This window comes from Oncorhynchus kisutch, unplaced genomic scaffold (assembly GCF_002021735.2).
Source record: "Oncorhynchus kisutch isolate 150728-3 unplaced genomic scaffold, Okis_V2 Okis03b-Okis08b_hom, whole genome shotgun sequence".
In the NCBI taxonomy this organism is placed as follows: domain Eukaryota; kingdom Metazoa; phylum Chordata; class Actinopteri; order Salmoniformes; family Salmonidae; genus Oncorhynchus; species Oncorhynchus kisutch.
Window position 1 is genome coordinate 3,159,745 of NW_022261980.1, and position 16,457 is coordinate 3,176,201.

The 16,457-nt window shown below is 42.3% G+C and overlaps 1 protein-coding gene across 3 annotated transcripts in view; it reads left to right on the forward strand.

Annotated features, from left to right (window-relative positions):
* The window catches only part of efl1 (elongation factor like GTPase 1), a 98,917-nt gene that overhangs the window by 21,083 nt on the left and 61,377 nt on the right, over positions 1-16,457 (forward strand). For all 3 annotated transcript variants that reach the window (XM_031812502.1, XM_031812504.1, XM_031812503.1), the window contains exons 13-15: positions 5,686-5,843; positions 6,099-6,274; positions 6,753-6,891. In XM_031812502.1, coding sequence (XP_031668362.1) covers positions 5,686-5,843; positions 6,099-6,274; positions 6,753-6,891 — 473 coding nt within the window. The remainder of the gene's footprint in view (positions 1-5,685; positions 5,844-6,098; positions 6,275-6,752; positions 6,892-16,457) is intronic.

A 16,457-nucleotide genomic window follows, 5' to 3' on the forward strand; every position in this document is an offset into this window, starting at 1 on the left:
ATAGTACACAAGGGAAAATGAATAAATGTGTTTACAATGGTGTTTGTTCTTCACTGATTGCCCTTTTCTTGTGGCAACAGGTCACAAATCTTGCTATTGTGATGGCACGCTGGTATTTCACCCAATAGAAATGGGAGTTTATCAACATTTGATTGGTTTTTTAATTCTTTGTGGGTCTGTAATCTGAGGGAAATATGTCTCTCTAATATGGTCATACATTGGGCAGGAGGTTAGGAAGTGCAACTCGGTTTCCACCTCATTTTATGGGCAGTGTGCACATAGCCTGTCTTTTTGAGAGCCATGTCTGCCTACGGTGGCCTTTCTCAGTAGCAAGGCTATGTTCACTGAGTCTGTACATAGTCAAAGCTTTCCTTCATTTTGTGTCAGTCACAGTGGTCTCTCTGTCTCTGTTTCTCTTTCTGAATCAGCTTCAGGGGGTTCCTGGCTGACACTCCTACATGCCTCCACAGCTATGGTTATGCTTTGTTACCATGGCACCCACCATCAATTTAGGTCTCAGTAGTAGTTCTGAGACTGCTCGTAGGAGTGAGAGGGTAACCTCTCTGTTTCTACCTCTCTCTACACCCCGTTCTTTCTCTCCCTCTCTCGCCCCTTCCTTTCTGACTCTCTCTCTCCATCTGTCTGTGTCTCTCTCTCCACAAACAGTCTTGACCTGGTGTTTTAAATGTCCTCACATCTGATTGGCTGGTGATGTCAGTGGGTTTTATTAATGGCTCTGGGCAGTTGCTCGGCAGAACACACACACTGGCATGCACACAGCCACACACTAAAACATCCCTCTCTCATTAACAGTATGAGGAACCTAGATGTTCTGTTTCTTTTTATCAAAGCAGCAATCGTTCTGTATGTTTTAATTATTTATAAGAGATAGCAAAACATCTATAACAGATCTTGGAAAGAGTTTCATCATGGAACAACGAGACTGCTGAGTTAACAAATTAATCAGTGAACAAAAGAGTGAAACCAATGTGTTCTGTTTTCAAGTCCTGTAGAATCCTGCAAGTGGGACGAAAGCAGAATTCTAAGTTTATCAAGTGAGAATTCTCAAACAAATGTGACCCAAACGTTTTTTGATCTCAGCAACACAATAGCACGTGCAGCAAAGACTAAGAAGCAGAGTCAGACTTCAACCAACCATCCAAAGCGTTCCAGTATGGATGAAGGCGTTCCAGCCTTCCAGTATGGATGAAGGCGTGCCAGTATGGATGAAGGCGTTCCGGCGTGCCAGTATGGATGAAGGCGTTCCAGCCTTCCAGTATGGATGAAGGCGTTCCAGCCTTCCAGTATGGATGAAGGCGTTCCAGCCTTCCAGTATGGATGAAGGCATGCCAGTATGGATGAAGGCGTTCCAGCCTTCCAGTATGGATGAAGGCGTTCCAGCCTTCCAGTATGGATGAAGGCCTTCCAGTATGGATGAAGGCCTTCCAGTATGGATGAAGGCCTTCCAGTATGGATGAAGGGCTTCCAGCCTTCCAGTATGGATGAAGGGCTTCCAGCCTTCAAGTATGGATGAAGGCATTCCAGCCTTCCAGTATGGATGAAGGCGTTCCAGCCTTCCAGTATGGATGAAGGCGTTCCAGTATGGATGAAGGCGTTCCAGTATGGATGAAGGCCTTCCAGTATGGATGAAGGCCTTCCAGTATGGATGAAGGCCTTCCAGTATGGATGAAGGCGTTCCAGCCTTCCAGTATGGATGAAGGCGTTCCAGCCTTCCAGTATGGTATGATGCTGATGAAGATGGTTTCACGAACAGCTTTAGTATCAATATGGTCTCATTTTCCACATATTTAAAACCGATATATATCACACACACAACCAGCTTATAACACACTTAAAAGGCTTGTGGTTTTGAGAGAATCCTACTTTAACGTTGAGAAGCTTGCGAAGCCATTACTTTCTAACCACTGCAACAGAGGCCAGAGACCACAACGCATGGCTTTCCCATTATTGCCCATGAGCGACTGATTTGACCTCATCAAGAAAAACACGGCAGCTCTGCTGTGGTGGCTTTGTTAAAGAATGTAGCTACGCAGTACGCTTATGAATGCAACGGGTTGGAATTGTTGAACGTGGAGGAAATAAGTGAATCTCGGGTGAAATGGAATATGAGGGGGATGAGCGTGTGTGCAGTGCACGCAAGTATGTGTGTTGTTCGAAAGAGTGTGTGTGTGGGGTGACAAATTGCAGGAGACACACCTCACACTAAAAGCAGAAGTCAGTGGTTAGCAGCATTCCACAAGTAGTCCTTCAGTACAATACATTGTTCCATTTCTCCCATGTTGCGGTCTTCATGGCAAGCCTGTATTCGTTTTTCTGTCTAATTTATACCAAACGTAATCAACCTGCCCCCCCCTATAATCTTTGTGAATCAGCAGAGCTTGTTTTATTGTTTGTTTATGTCCCAAATGGCACCCTATTCCCTGTGGGCCCAGGTCAAAAGTAGTGCACTATATAGGGAATGGGGTGCCATTTGGGGCGGATCCTAAATTATGGGATAGTTTAAGCGGTCGGTCGTCAGGGAGCTGAACTTGTGTGGATGGCCACTACTGTCAATCATGGCTTCCAGCTGTATCAATGTAGTCACTTTGAAGCTCTCTCTCTCTCTCTCTCTCTCTCACTCACTCACTCACTCACTCACTCACTCACTCACTCACTCACTCACTCACTCACTCACTCACTCACTCACTCACTCACACACACACACACACACACACAGACACACACACACACACCACTCACCGCAATGACTCTGCAGTTTGCCATTTCAAACGACACACCCACGTGCCTTGAGTTTGTGGTGGCCAGAGCAATTTTAGAGTAATTGTTATTCTGTTTTTCCAGCTTGTTGTCATAATTGGTCAAATGTAACCTTTGCATATTTTCCATCGCCGGTAGGGAATTAGAACATAGTTTCTCAGTGAGGGAAGTTAGCAGCACAAATAACCATCATGCGATGACGTGACTTGTTAGGATGAGGGACGAACCTGACCTCTTGACTCCATTCTGCACCCCAAATGGCACCCTATTGCCTAGTGCACTACTTTTGACCAGAGCCCTGGTCCCATACCATTCACACGCTCTCTGGACACACCATGTGGACACACATACAGTACCAGTAAAACATTTGGACACCTATTCATTCAAGGGTTTTTCTTTATTTTTACTATTTTCTACATTGTAGAATAATAGTGAAGACATCAAAACTATGAAATAACACATGGAATCATAAAGTAACTAAAAGAGTGTTCAACAAATCAAAATATATAATAATGTCTTAAAGTAATGATGTACTGTCGTTTCTCTTTGCTTATTTGGGCTGTTCTTGACATGGTATGGACTTGGTCTTTTACCAAATAGGATATCTTCTGTATACCACCCCTACCTTGTCACAACACAAAAGATTGTCTCAAACGCATTAAGAAGGAAATCAATTCCAATTAACTTTTAACAAGGCACACCTGTTAATTGAAATGCATTCCAGGTGACTACCTCATGAAGCTGGTTGAGAGAATGCCAAGAGTATGCAAAGCTGTCATCAAGGGGGATGATTCCATATGTGTTATTTCATAGTTTTGATGTCTTCACTATTATTCTAGAATAGTAAAAAATAGAGAAACTAGTAAAATAAAGAAAATCCCTTGAATGAGTAGGTGTGTCAACTTTTTGACTGGTATTGTATTTTTTACGGACTCTAAAATTGCTCGTGCTGATAGATATTCATTCATTTGGGGAACTGTGTGTATTGCAAGATATTGCTGCCCTGTTGGAGCTGGAAGCACAAGTATTGCCCTGCACCTGCGATAACATTTGCAAAATTGTGTACACGACCAGTACATTTTGATTTGAAGTAGTGTGCCAAAAATGGACTAGGGTTCCATTTGGACACTTACTGTAGCGACAACCACAGGCTGATACTAGATCATTTTACTCCCATTAATCATTTAAAATCTCAGATTGGATAGCCGTTAAACATAGATTACACCTTATTTAAGGAGCATTTTGCTTGGAAACCTGCTCTTTTTTACTTATTTTATGCTCTTTGCGCTGTTTTAACTTCCATTCATTGTTGTGTTGTGTTCTGTCTGTGTAACTACACAGTGTATTCATAAAGTATTCAGACCCTTCACCTTTTCCACATTTTGTTACAGCCTTATTCCCCCCCCCCCCCCCCCCATCACATTTACATTAGTATTCAGACACTTTACTCAGTACTTTGTTGAAGCACCTTTGGCAGCGATTACATCCTTGACTATTCTTGGGTATGACGCTACAAGCTTGTCACACTTGTATTTGGGGAGTGTCTCACATTCTTCTCTGCAGATCCTCTCAAGCTCAGGTTGTATGGGGAGCGTCGCTGCACAGATATTTTCAGATCTCTCCAGAGAAATTCGATAGGGTTCAAGTCCGGGCTCTGACTGGGTCACTCAAGGACATCAAGAGAATTCTCCTGAAGCCACTCCTGTGTTGTCTTGGTTATGTGCTTAGGGTCCTTGTCCTGTTGGATGGTGAACCTTCGCCCCAGAGGTCCTGAGCAATCTGGAGCATGTTAGCATCTATGATCTCTCTCTGTACTTTGTTCTATTCATCTTTCCCTCGATCCTGACTAGTCTCCCAGTCCCTGCCCCTGAAAAACATCCCCACAGCATGATGCTGCCACCACCATGCTTCACCGTAGGGATGGTGCCATGTTTCCTCCCGACGTGACGTTTGGCATTTAGGCCAAAGAGTTCAGTCTTGGACCAGAGAATCTTGTTTGTCATGGTCTGAGAGTCGTGCTGTCATGTGTCTTTTACTGAGGAATGGCTTCCGTCTGGCCACTGTACCATAAAGGTTGGTGGAGTGCTGCAGAGATGGTTGTCCTTCTGGAAGGTTCTTCCATCACCACAGAGGAACTCTGGAGTGCTGTAAGTGTGACTATTGGGTTCTTGGTCACCTCCCTGACCAAGGCCCTTTTCTCCCGATTGCTCAGTTTAGCCAGGCGACCAGCTCTGGGAAGAGTCTTGGTGATTCCACACGTCTTTTATTTAAGAATGATTGAGGCCACTGTGTTCTTGGACTTTCAATGCTGTAAAAAAAAAAAATGTGTACCACATTCCTCGTCACAATCCTGTCTCGGAGCTCGACAGACAATTCATTCGACCTCATGGCCTGGTTTTTCTGTTTTTTATTTTTTAAACATTTGCAAATATTTGTACCAACCTTTTTTCGCTTTATCATTATGGGGTATTGTGTGTAGATTTGATGAGGGGGGAAAAAATAATTCAATCCATTTTAGAGTAAGGCTGTAATAACAAAATGTGGAAAAAGTCAAGGGGTCTGAATACTTTCTGAAGGCACTGTATGATGGATTCTTGGCCAGGGCTCACACGGAAAAAGAGATTTAAAAGTTTCAGTGTGACTTCTCTGGTTAAATAAAGGATGAATCAAATGATACGGAGCGGTGCTAGTTGCTAGGCTATGTTACCCTGCTGTAAAGACTTGGTTTAGTGGGTTGTTGCATTTCTGTTTTGATGTGTCATGTCTAATAGAATGTGTATTCATTGGCCCAAACAATGGACAGTGTTCAGTAGGGCACACAATAGCAAAACATTTTGCAATGGAATATTTTCAAAACATTTTCTACCTACTGAACAGAGGTGTTTGTGTGTGTGTGTGCGCACACAGGCCGTTGACCCAGGAGGAGATGGCCCAGCGCAGGGAGCTGGCCAGACAGAGACACACTGAGAGACTGGCAGCCATTCAGCAGACGGAAAGTGGGGAGGGAAATGGCCAATCAGGAAGTACAACACCGGCAACCACTCCTGGTGGAGACAACACCATAGGTAAGTTTCTCTCTCTCACTCTCACTCTCACTCTCACTCTCTCACACACACACACACACACACACACACACACACACACACACACACACACACACACACACACACACACACACACACTATTACCTTGCTAAAACCCCAACCCCTGGCCTCTTTTCCCCTAGTGGTTTGGAAGCTCTGGCCATTTCCAATAACCAATATGTTCATGATGATACCACTGATACCAGTGTCTGTCTCATTGTCTTCCCTGACATGCAGGTAGTGAGGGTGTCTCAGGCCAGATACAGGGCCTGCCTCTGAAGGCTAAACCAGAGGAGGAGGAGGAGAAGGAGACGTTCGTAGCCTTCGCCAGAGTCTACAGCGGGGTGGTCCGCAGAGGACAGAAGGTGTTTGTGATGGGGCCCAAGTACGACCCTGCACAAGGCCTGCGCATGGTAAGGATGTACACACTTACAGGCAGGCACACACACACACACACAGGCATGTGGACACACACACGTACACACACTCTGCAGAGGCACAAAACACATTTTCTGCTCAATTTGCAATATTCACCAGACAAAACAATAACTGTTCTGAAGATGAAACCAAATGCTGTTTGTTCAAAGAGCAGCAATCATACATTTTCTGCGTGTTTGTTTCCATCTCAAGATGTGTATTCCAAGGTTAAAGATAACATTGACTTCTATGATGAGGGCTGTGTTCCCCTGTGGCCTGGGCAACAGTAGTGCGCTATATACTGTAGGGAATAGGGTGCCATTTGAGACAGACAAGTCGTTGTATTATTGTTGCCTCGTCCCTCCTGGCGTCAGTAGCAGTACTACTAACTAACAATTGCTTTTAGAATCCAATATCACACAACCAATATACTAATGTTCTCTCTCTGTTTCTCTCGCTCTATCTGTATGTCAGCTCCCAGAGGGCAGTACTAGTGTGAGTGCCTGTCTCCCTCCCGTCCCTCACCTGGCCTGCTGCACCATGGACAGCCTCTACCTGCTGATGGGCAGAGAGCTGGAGGAACTAGAAGAGGTGCCATCAGGGAACGTACTGGGTACGTACTCAAACACCTACACCTACTTGAAGTGAATGGTCTTTTGAAAGGTTCATGCATAATAGGATATTAACTTGTTATCCAATGTTTTTTTTACTGCACAAATAAAGGTGAAAGTTACATCTTTCAGAGTTCTTTGAAAGGCCCAGTGCCGTCAGACGTGATTTTCCTGTGTTTTATATATATATTTCCACACTGAGGTTGGAATAATATTGTGAAAAAATATGGTAATGCATTAGTGTAAGCGCTGTTTGAAAAGATTTCAGTCTGTTCTGGTGTGATGGATTTTTGGCCTTCCATGGTGACATCACCATGCGATAAATTAGTTAATAGACCAATAAGAAAGAGAGTTCCAAACCTCTCTGCCAATAAGAGCAAGTTTTCAGTTTTACCCTCCCCACTAATATCATACCCAGACAGTCTTAGCAAAATTCTTGCTTGAGAAATTGCACTTGGCTAAGAAGCTATTTTTTGTTTTGTTTTTTTAAACAATTTTTATTGAAAACAATCACAGTCAGGTACTTAATTGTTACCCAGAAATTATTTGAGATTAAAAACTGCTGCATTGGACCTTTTAAAGCTAGAATTCTTAGTTGCTACATACATTTTTGAAAACTGATAAATGAATGATACATTGATTCTTGAAGAATATAACTTGTAAATTTCTCATGATCATGTCGTACCCAATCAGAACCCAAAATATAAGCTTATTTTACTCCAATGTTTGTAAACAATGTGAATGTAAACACTGTACAGTCACAACATGGTTGAAACTATCATTTTAATACTATTAACCTAAGGTCCTTGCATCCTTAGCTCTGTCTATGAATTTGATTTGAGTGGTTACATTTCTCCAGGCCCATCCCTCAGTTTTTCACCAAAACAGAACTGGATATGTGTGTGTGTGTGTGTGTGTGTGTGTGTGTGTGTGTGTGTGTGTGTGTGTGTGTGTGTGTGTGTGTGTGTGTGTGTGTGTGTGTGTGTGTACGTGATCACTTTGCAGATCTCTACATTCAATTACTGAAAGGGAAACTTTTTGCCTTGCCTACACCATTAGGACATTATGAAATAGATGTGCATTAGCCATATTGACTATACAGCAGCTGTCTAATGCCCTTATCGTGGAGAAGATGATTTATCATGTAGTGGTCCTGTCAGCACCAGACTACACATCCAGTTCATCATGTAGTGGTCCTGTCAGCACCAGACTACACATCCAGTTCATCATGTAGTGGTCCTGTCAGCACCAGACTACACATCCAGTTCATCATGTAGTGGTCCTGTCAGCACCAGACTACACATCCAGTTCATCATGTAGTGGTCCTGTCAGCACCAGACTACACATCCAGTTCATCATGTAGTGGTCCTGTCAGCACCAGACTACACATCCAGTTCATCATGTAGTGGTCCTGTCAGCACCAGACTACACATCCAGTTCATCATGTAGTGGTCCTGTCAGCACCAGACTACACATCCAGTTCATCATGTAGTAGCCCTGTCATCACCAGACTACACATCCAGTTCATCATGTAGTTGTCCTGTCATCAGCAGACTACACATCCAGTTCTTCATCAAGACAGGAAAGACAGGGTCCTGAAGAGGGAACGTTTTTTGTTTGTTACTGAGTTTAGTACACTACCGTTGGGCCACCATTGGTGAAGAGTAGTGCACTATGTTGAGAATAGGGTACCTTTTCGGTACGCTACCCTAAGGCTCCGCTGATTGCTGCTAGTATGAAGCTATCATCATGTTGCCGGTCATTACAAGCCTATAAAGAGCAATGGGAGATTTATTTTGTCTGATGAAGAGCCACCATGCGTCCCAAATAGTACCAGCTCTGTTGTTTTCTGCATTGCTTTTGACTGGGCCCATAGAGCTCTGGTCAAACAGTGCACTATATAGGGATATTGGACTATGCATTATCATCCAGTTTAATCTGCTTGGATAATGGACGCTATCGAGATCTGACACTTCAATAATGTTTCTACAAATTCATTGTTTTGTTATGCATCTTAATGTCTGATCAGTTTTTCCTGACCAAGATGGACCATTTTCTATCATACCAATGTCCATTCTAGTGTTTTATATGTAATGGTAAACTGGGCAGTTGGAGCCCTGAATGCTGATTTGGCTGACTGCCGTGGTATATCAGACCGTATACCACCGGTATGACAACATATTTATTTTTACTGCTCTAATTACATTGGTAACCAGTTTATAATAGCAATAAGGCACCTCAGGGGTTTGTGATATATGGCCAATACCCCCATGGCTAATGGCTGTATCCAGGCACTCCGCATTGCGTTGTGTTTAAGAACAGCCCTTAGCCATGGTACATTGGCCATATACCACACCCCCTCGTGCCTTATTGCTTAATTCTATGATGGACACTATTTTCTTGGATATGGTGAAAATAAAGGATCCTGCATTGTAGTATTGTGAGTAATACTTTTTAGTGTATAGAAAATCTAGCCAAGTAACTGATTATAATAGGACAGTTATCCATGTGGAAAAACACACACACAACACACAGGACACACACAGAGTTGGCCATGTGGGAACCATCATGTCCTCTCCTGGTAGTTGAGTGTGGGCGAGGGGAAGAAACCATTGAAACGTCAGTGTGTAAACTCAGCCAGACTGTGGTCGCGCGCGCACACACATACACACACAGGCTGTGGTCCTGATTAGAGCCTCCTTATTCTCTGACGGGTGGAAGAGTTCGCTGGAAAGGGGAAAGGACACACACCAGCTTGCCTGCATCTGATATCGGAGACTAATAATCCCCGCATCATGACGAGACACACACAGCACGACCACATGACAAAGCAAGCTCTGTGTGTGAGAGACCCACTCAAAGATATCTCCCCTAAACAAGAATCAGACCTATGCCACCCGGTTAGAAATCACAACATCACACACACACACACACACACACACACACACAAAGGGAAAGTAGCGTGCTGTAGAGCCATTGTGCGGAGCTCTCTCCTCTGTTTCCTTCCAGCTGTTAGAGAAAACTGATTCAGGAAATGAAGACCTCCATCACTGTTTAACTATGACATTATAGTCCACACACCACACCCATTGCTGATATTATTTGACCGTAAGTGAGCTTTTATGTCGATGCCATTTCAGAGATCAACGAGCGGAAAACTGCCTCTCTGATTCCTCTTTGATTTATATCGTGCCCTATTTATTGTGATAAATATATACAGTGGGCTCCAAAATTACTGGCACCCCTGACTGGCAAATAATACTTAAAAAAATATAAACAATACAATTATAGAGAGACACTCAAAATACCAACGTGAGAAATACTGTACTTTATTAATGTTTCAATGGAATCAACCAAAATCATTCAATTATATAATACAAAATACATTTAACCAAAATCAAGGTTTCATAATTATTGGCACTCCTCATTTAGTACTTAGTGCAACCACCTCTGGCAAGAATAACAGCATGGAGTCTTTTCCTGTAATGTTTGACAAGGTTAAGGAACACATTTGGAGGGATTTTGGACCATTCCTCTATGCAGATCCTTTCAAGATCCTTCACATTCTTGGGTTTGTGCTTATCAACTGCCCTCTTCCGCTCAGCCCACAGGTTTTCCATTGGATTGAGGTCCAGTGACTGAGATGGCTATGGCAGAACATTGATTTTGTTGTCACAGAACCCTTTCTGTGTGGATCTTGGGGTATGTTTCGGGTCATTGTCTTGTTGGAAAGTCCACCTACGGCCAAGTCCCAGCCTTCTGGCAGAGGCAACCAGATTGTCAGCCACAATTGCGTGATACTTGGTAGAATTCATTATGCCATCAATCTTAACCAGTGCCCCTGGACCTCTGGAATTTAACAGCCCCAAAACATCACTGACCCCCCTCCATATTTCACCGTGGGTATGAGGTGCCTCTCCTAGTATGCATCTCTGTTTCCACGCCAAACATGCCGATGCTGTATCTGACCAAAACGTTCAATTTTGGTCTCATCTGACCAGAGCACCTTTAAATGACGTTTGGCAAACTCCAAGCGCTTGCGTCTGTGTCTTGGTCAGAAAGGGCTTTCTTCTGGCAACCCTTCCAAAGAGCCTGTGGATGTGGACCCCAAGACTCCACCAAGGCCTGCATTTCTTGGAAAATTCCAGAAAATGATGTCATGGCTTGAGAAGCTTCTGATAGGCTAATTGACATCATTTGAGTCAATTGGAGGTAGTTTACATACACCTTAGCCAAATACATTTCAACTCAGTTTTTCACAATTCCTGACATTTAATCCTAGTGAAAGTTCCCTGTCTTAGGTCAGTTAGGATCACCACTTTATTTTAAGAATGTGAAATGTCAGAATAATAGTAGAGTGATTTATTTCAGCTTTTATTTATTTCATCACATTCCCAGTGGGTCAGAAGTGTACATGCTACTAAATACTAATTGAGTGTATTGCCTTTAAATTGTTTAACTTGGGTCAAATGTTGCGGGTAGCCTTTCACAGGCTTCCCACAATAAGTTGGGTGAATTTTGGCCCATTCTTCCTGACAGAGCTGGTGTAACTGAGTCAGGTTTGTAGGCCTCCTTGCTCGCACACACGTCTTCAGTTCTGTCCACAAATTGTCTATAAGATTGAGGTCAGGGCTTTGTGATGGCCACTCCAATACTTTGACTTTGTTGTCCTTAAGCCATTTTGCCACAACTTTGGAAGTATGCTTGGGGTCATTGTCCATTTGGAAGACCTATTTGCGACCAAGCTTTAACTTCCTGACTGATGTCTTGAGTTGTTGCTTCAGTATATCCACATTGTTTTCCATTCTCATGATGCCATCTATTTTGTGAAGTGCACCAGTCTCTCCTGCAGCAAAGCACTCTCATAACATGATGCTGCCATCCCGTGCTTCACAGTTGGGATGGTGTTCTTCGGCTTGCAAGCCTCCCCCTTTTTCTTCCAAACATAACGATGGTGATTATGGCCAAACAGTTCTATTTTTGTTTCATTAGACCAGAGGACATTTCTACAAAAAGTACGATCTTTGTCCCCATGTGCAGTTGCAAACCGTAGTCTGGCTTTTTTATTGCGGTTTTGGAGCAGTTGCTTCCTTGCTGAGCGGCCTTTCAGGTTATGTCGATATAGGGCTCTTTTTACTGTGGATATAGATATTTTTTCCAGCATCTTCACAAGGTCCTTTGCTGTTGTTCTGGGACTGATTTGCACTTTTCACACCAAAGTACGTTCATCTCTAGGAGACAGAACCCGTCTCCTTCCTGAGCGGAATGACAGCTGCGTGGTCCCGTGATGTTTATACTTGCGTACTATTGTTTGTACAGATGAACCTTCAGGCATTTGGAAATTGCTCCCAAGGATGAACCAGACTTGTGGAGGTTTTGGCTGATTTTCTTTTGATTTTCCCATGATGTCAAGCAAAGAGGCACTGAGTTTGAAGGTAGGCCTTGAAATACATCCACAGGTACACTTCCAATTGACTGAAATGATGTCAATTAGCCTATCAGAAGCTTCTAAAGCCATGACATCATGTTCTGGAATTTTCCAAGCTGTTTAAAGGCACAGTCAACTTAGTGTATGTAAACCTCTGACCCACTGGAATTGTGATAGAGTGAATTATATGTGAAATAATCTGTCTGTAAACAATTGTTGGGAAAATGACTTGTGTCATGCACAAAGTAGATGTCCTAACCGACTTGCCAAAACTATAGTTTGTTCACAAGAAATTTGTGGAGTGGTTGAAAAACAAGTTTTTTATGACTCCAACCTAAGTGTATGTAAACTTCCGACTTCAACTGTGAATGTGTGTGTATATGTATGTATGGATGGATGGATGGATGTACATGTATGTACATACATACATACATACACACACACATACACTTAGGTTGGAGTCATAAAAAACTTGTTTTTACGTACGTACAGATAGATAGATAGAGATAGATATCTCATAGCCCATATCCTGGTTATGAATAGCCCATATCCTGGTTATGAATAGTCCTTGGAGTGTGACTGACATGGAGTTGACTCGTCACACAGACTGCATTCTATGATACTGTACAAAATAATAACAAATAGGTTATGGCTGTCACCCCCTTTCTCGCTCCCCCCCCCCCCCCCCCCCTTTCCCTCTTCTTGTGGTAGGTGGGCAGGCCTGCTCTCCCCCCCCCCCCCCCTTCCCTCTTCTTGTGGTGGGTGGGTGGGCGGGCCTGCTCTCGTCCTATCTGACCGTATGGTTCATCACCGTGCCCACTGAAATACTGCTGAGTTTCCTCCATCGGCCACAAAACATCCACATGAAAATCATTCATGCCTCCCAGCTGCTTTTTAATATCGTTCACATAGCAAATGGCACCCTATTCCCTACATCAAGACACTCCAACCCTTTTCCTGGAGAGCTTCCCTGTAGGTTTTTGCGCCAACCCCAGTTGTAACTAACCTGATTTAAGTTTATCAACCAGCTAGTTATTAGAATCCAGAGGGCTAGATTACAGTTGGATTAGCAGCCAGCATATTATTTCATTACAATCCTCCTCACACTCCTCGATGCAACAGTCTCCCTCCAGACCCATTCATTTAATTTGATTTCTCAGCTTCAAAGACTCAGCCACAGTGCTTTGATCCCCTGCTAGTATTATAGGATTATAGAATAATTCAATTTTAAGTTCTTATACCAAACATACGCATGTATTCCCTCACATCATCGATGTGATTCCTGGCTCATGAATATTGAAACACTGAGGTGATGTTTGAGTGGTAGTAGTAGAAATGCTGATAAACCCCCCCCCCCCCCCCCCCTCCACAGATTTGAAATGTTTTTTACTTTTATAAATCCTTTAACTTTATGAAGAGTGGATTGTTGTTTTATTCATCACATTTTGGGGGGTGATATGACATGCTATTCTATTGTCACGTTCTGACCATCGTTCGTATGTGTTTTCCTTGTTTTAGTGTTGGTCAGGACGTGAGCTGGGTGGGCATTCTATGTTGTGTGTCTGGTTTGTCTATTTCTATGTTTGGCCTGATATGGTTCTCAATCAGAGGCAGGTGTTAGTCATTGTCTCTGATTGGGAACCATATTTAGGTAGCCTGTTTTGTGTTGGGTTTTGTGGGTGATTGTTCCTGTCTCTGTGTTTGCACCAGATAGGGCTGTTTAGGTTTTCGCACGTTTATTGTTTTTGTTAGTTTATTCATGTATAGTGTCTTTATAAATTAAACATGAATAACCACCACGCTGCATTTTGGTCCGCCTCTCTTTCACCAGAAGAAAACCGTTACATCTATAAAATAATTTATCCGAAATTAATATCACCTGATGGAGCTAATCATGTAAATGTAATTAACTAGAGAGTCGGGCAGCACAAAATAATATTCATAGAGCTGTTATCTTCCGAATAAACTCTTAAAGACCTAGTAATATTTTACATCAATAGCAGTCAATATTAATCGTCCTCTTAATTCAGTCTCTTCTGAAAGTTGTAAATTCTTGGTTCTGCACGAACCCTGGCTAACAATTTGAATCAGCAATACAAAATTGGGTTTAATTATTTATTTACTAAATACCTAACTAATCACACAGAATTACACATACACATAATTAAATTATAACTTGATTACAAATTACTTCATAAAGGAAAACGTCCCTAGCGGGCGGAACAGATATGACAGGTTGTTACACAAAGGAAAAGGGCTGGGTTTGAGGGAAAGAGTGGGAAGACTGAGGGACACAGGGAGCAGCTGTGCTATCGTAAATACACTTCTGTAGTGAATAAGAGTTCAAAGTTTATACCATTCGCAACCAAAGCTCACGCTGATGTTGGCTTCGTTCTGTAGTTATTATCTGAACCATTCTGACATAGGACCGTCGTCCTACATCCTCGGAACAGAAGGTTATATTGTCATCAAGGGCTTATATAGGAAGGGAGAGGAGGGCCCATGTTTTATAGCCCATGTCCCTTCACAGGGGTGGGCCACTGATTGAGCAGAGCCCTATCTTATGAAAACCCAAATCTCACATTTTAGAAGCTAAAATCACATTTCATCCCATCACGAAAAATGTCATATTCAAACATTTAAATTGAACAACAATTCCATGTGAATCCGATAACTCTGATGTGTAGACTTTCCACTGTAGAGTTTATGTCATCTTATCATTGATGAGAATGTCTCAGATGACAACCGAACTGACATCATATTCATTAAGTACCACCGCATATGTTCTATTGGTCGGATTACCAGAATATAGTTCATTTCCCCCCACCTTTTGATGTTCCCAGAATCTCTATGTTAACCAAGGGTTTTGCAAATGTAACCTCAGTAGGATAGAGAGAGGAAAAAGGGGGGAAGAGGTATTTATGACTGTCATAAACCTACCCCCCAGGCCAACGTCATGACACACTTGTTTTGATCAAAAAGTTTTGATTATTAGATCAAATACTGTAAATAGTTTTATTCATAGTTTGAGGCAACAAGACTTAATATGAAAAATAGATCTCTCTCACAGCTCTCAATAGCCTACATTGAGAACAGGTTGCCTTTCTTTTCTTGTATTTCATCATTGAGCAGTCTTTAGCCTTTTGATCTGTTATATTCTGATTTTTAAAATTGTGCATTTTATATTTTAGGAGATATTGAATTCAGTCTTGAACTTTATTTGTTACCATAAGGTTATTACCGTGAAGCACATGAACAGTAGATCAGCGACTGCTAGTAGTACATTTAAACAGTCGTTACCAGCTTCACTCTCCACTGCTGTCAATAGAAAACACACATGCATACTTCACTACATTGGACATTTTAGTCATTTAGCAGACGCTCTTATCAAATCAAATTTTATTTGTCACATACACATGGTTAGCAGATGTTAATGCGAGTGTAGCGAAATGCTTGTGCTTCTAGTTCTGACAATGACGTAATAACCAACAAGTAATCTAGCTAACAATTCCAAAACTACTACCTTATAGACACAAGTGTAAGGGGATAAAGAATATGTACATAAAGATGTATGAATGAGTGATGGTACAGAGCGGCATAGGCAAGATACAGTAGATGGTATTGAGTGCAGTATATACATATGAGATGAGTATGTAAACAAAGTGGCATAGTTAAAGTGGCTAGTGATACATGTATTACATAAAGATGCAGTAGATGATATAGAGTACAGTATATAGGTATACATATGAGATGAATAATGTAGGGTATGTAAATATTATATTAGGTAGCATTGTTTAAAGTGGCTAGTGATATATTTTACATCATTTCCCATCAATTCCCATTATTAAAGTGGCTGGAGTTGAGTCAGTGTGTTGGCAGCAGCCACTCATTGTTAGTGGTGGCTGTTTAGAGAGACTTACAGGAGCAATTATAGTTAAGTGACTTGCTCAATGGCACGTAGATAGATTTCACCTAGTACGCTCAGGGATTCGAACCAGCAACCTTTCAGTTACTGGCCCAACGCTCTTAACCACTTGACTACCACCCAGCCTGTACATTTGTCAAAAATAAATAAATAAACCTAGTTGTGGGATAACGCCATGATTACATCGGTGCCAAGTAGAAGATGGCTGGTGCGTT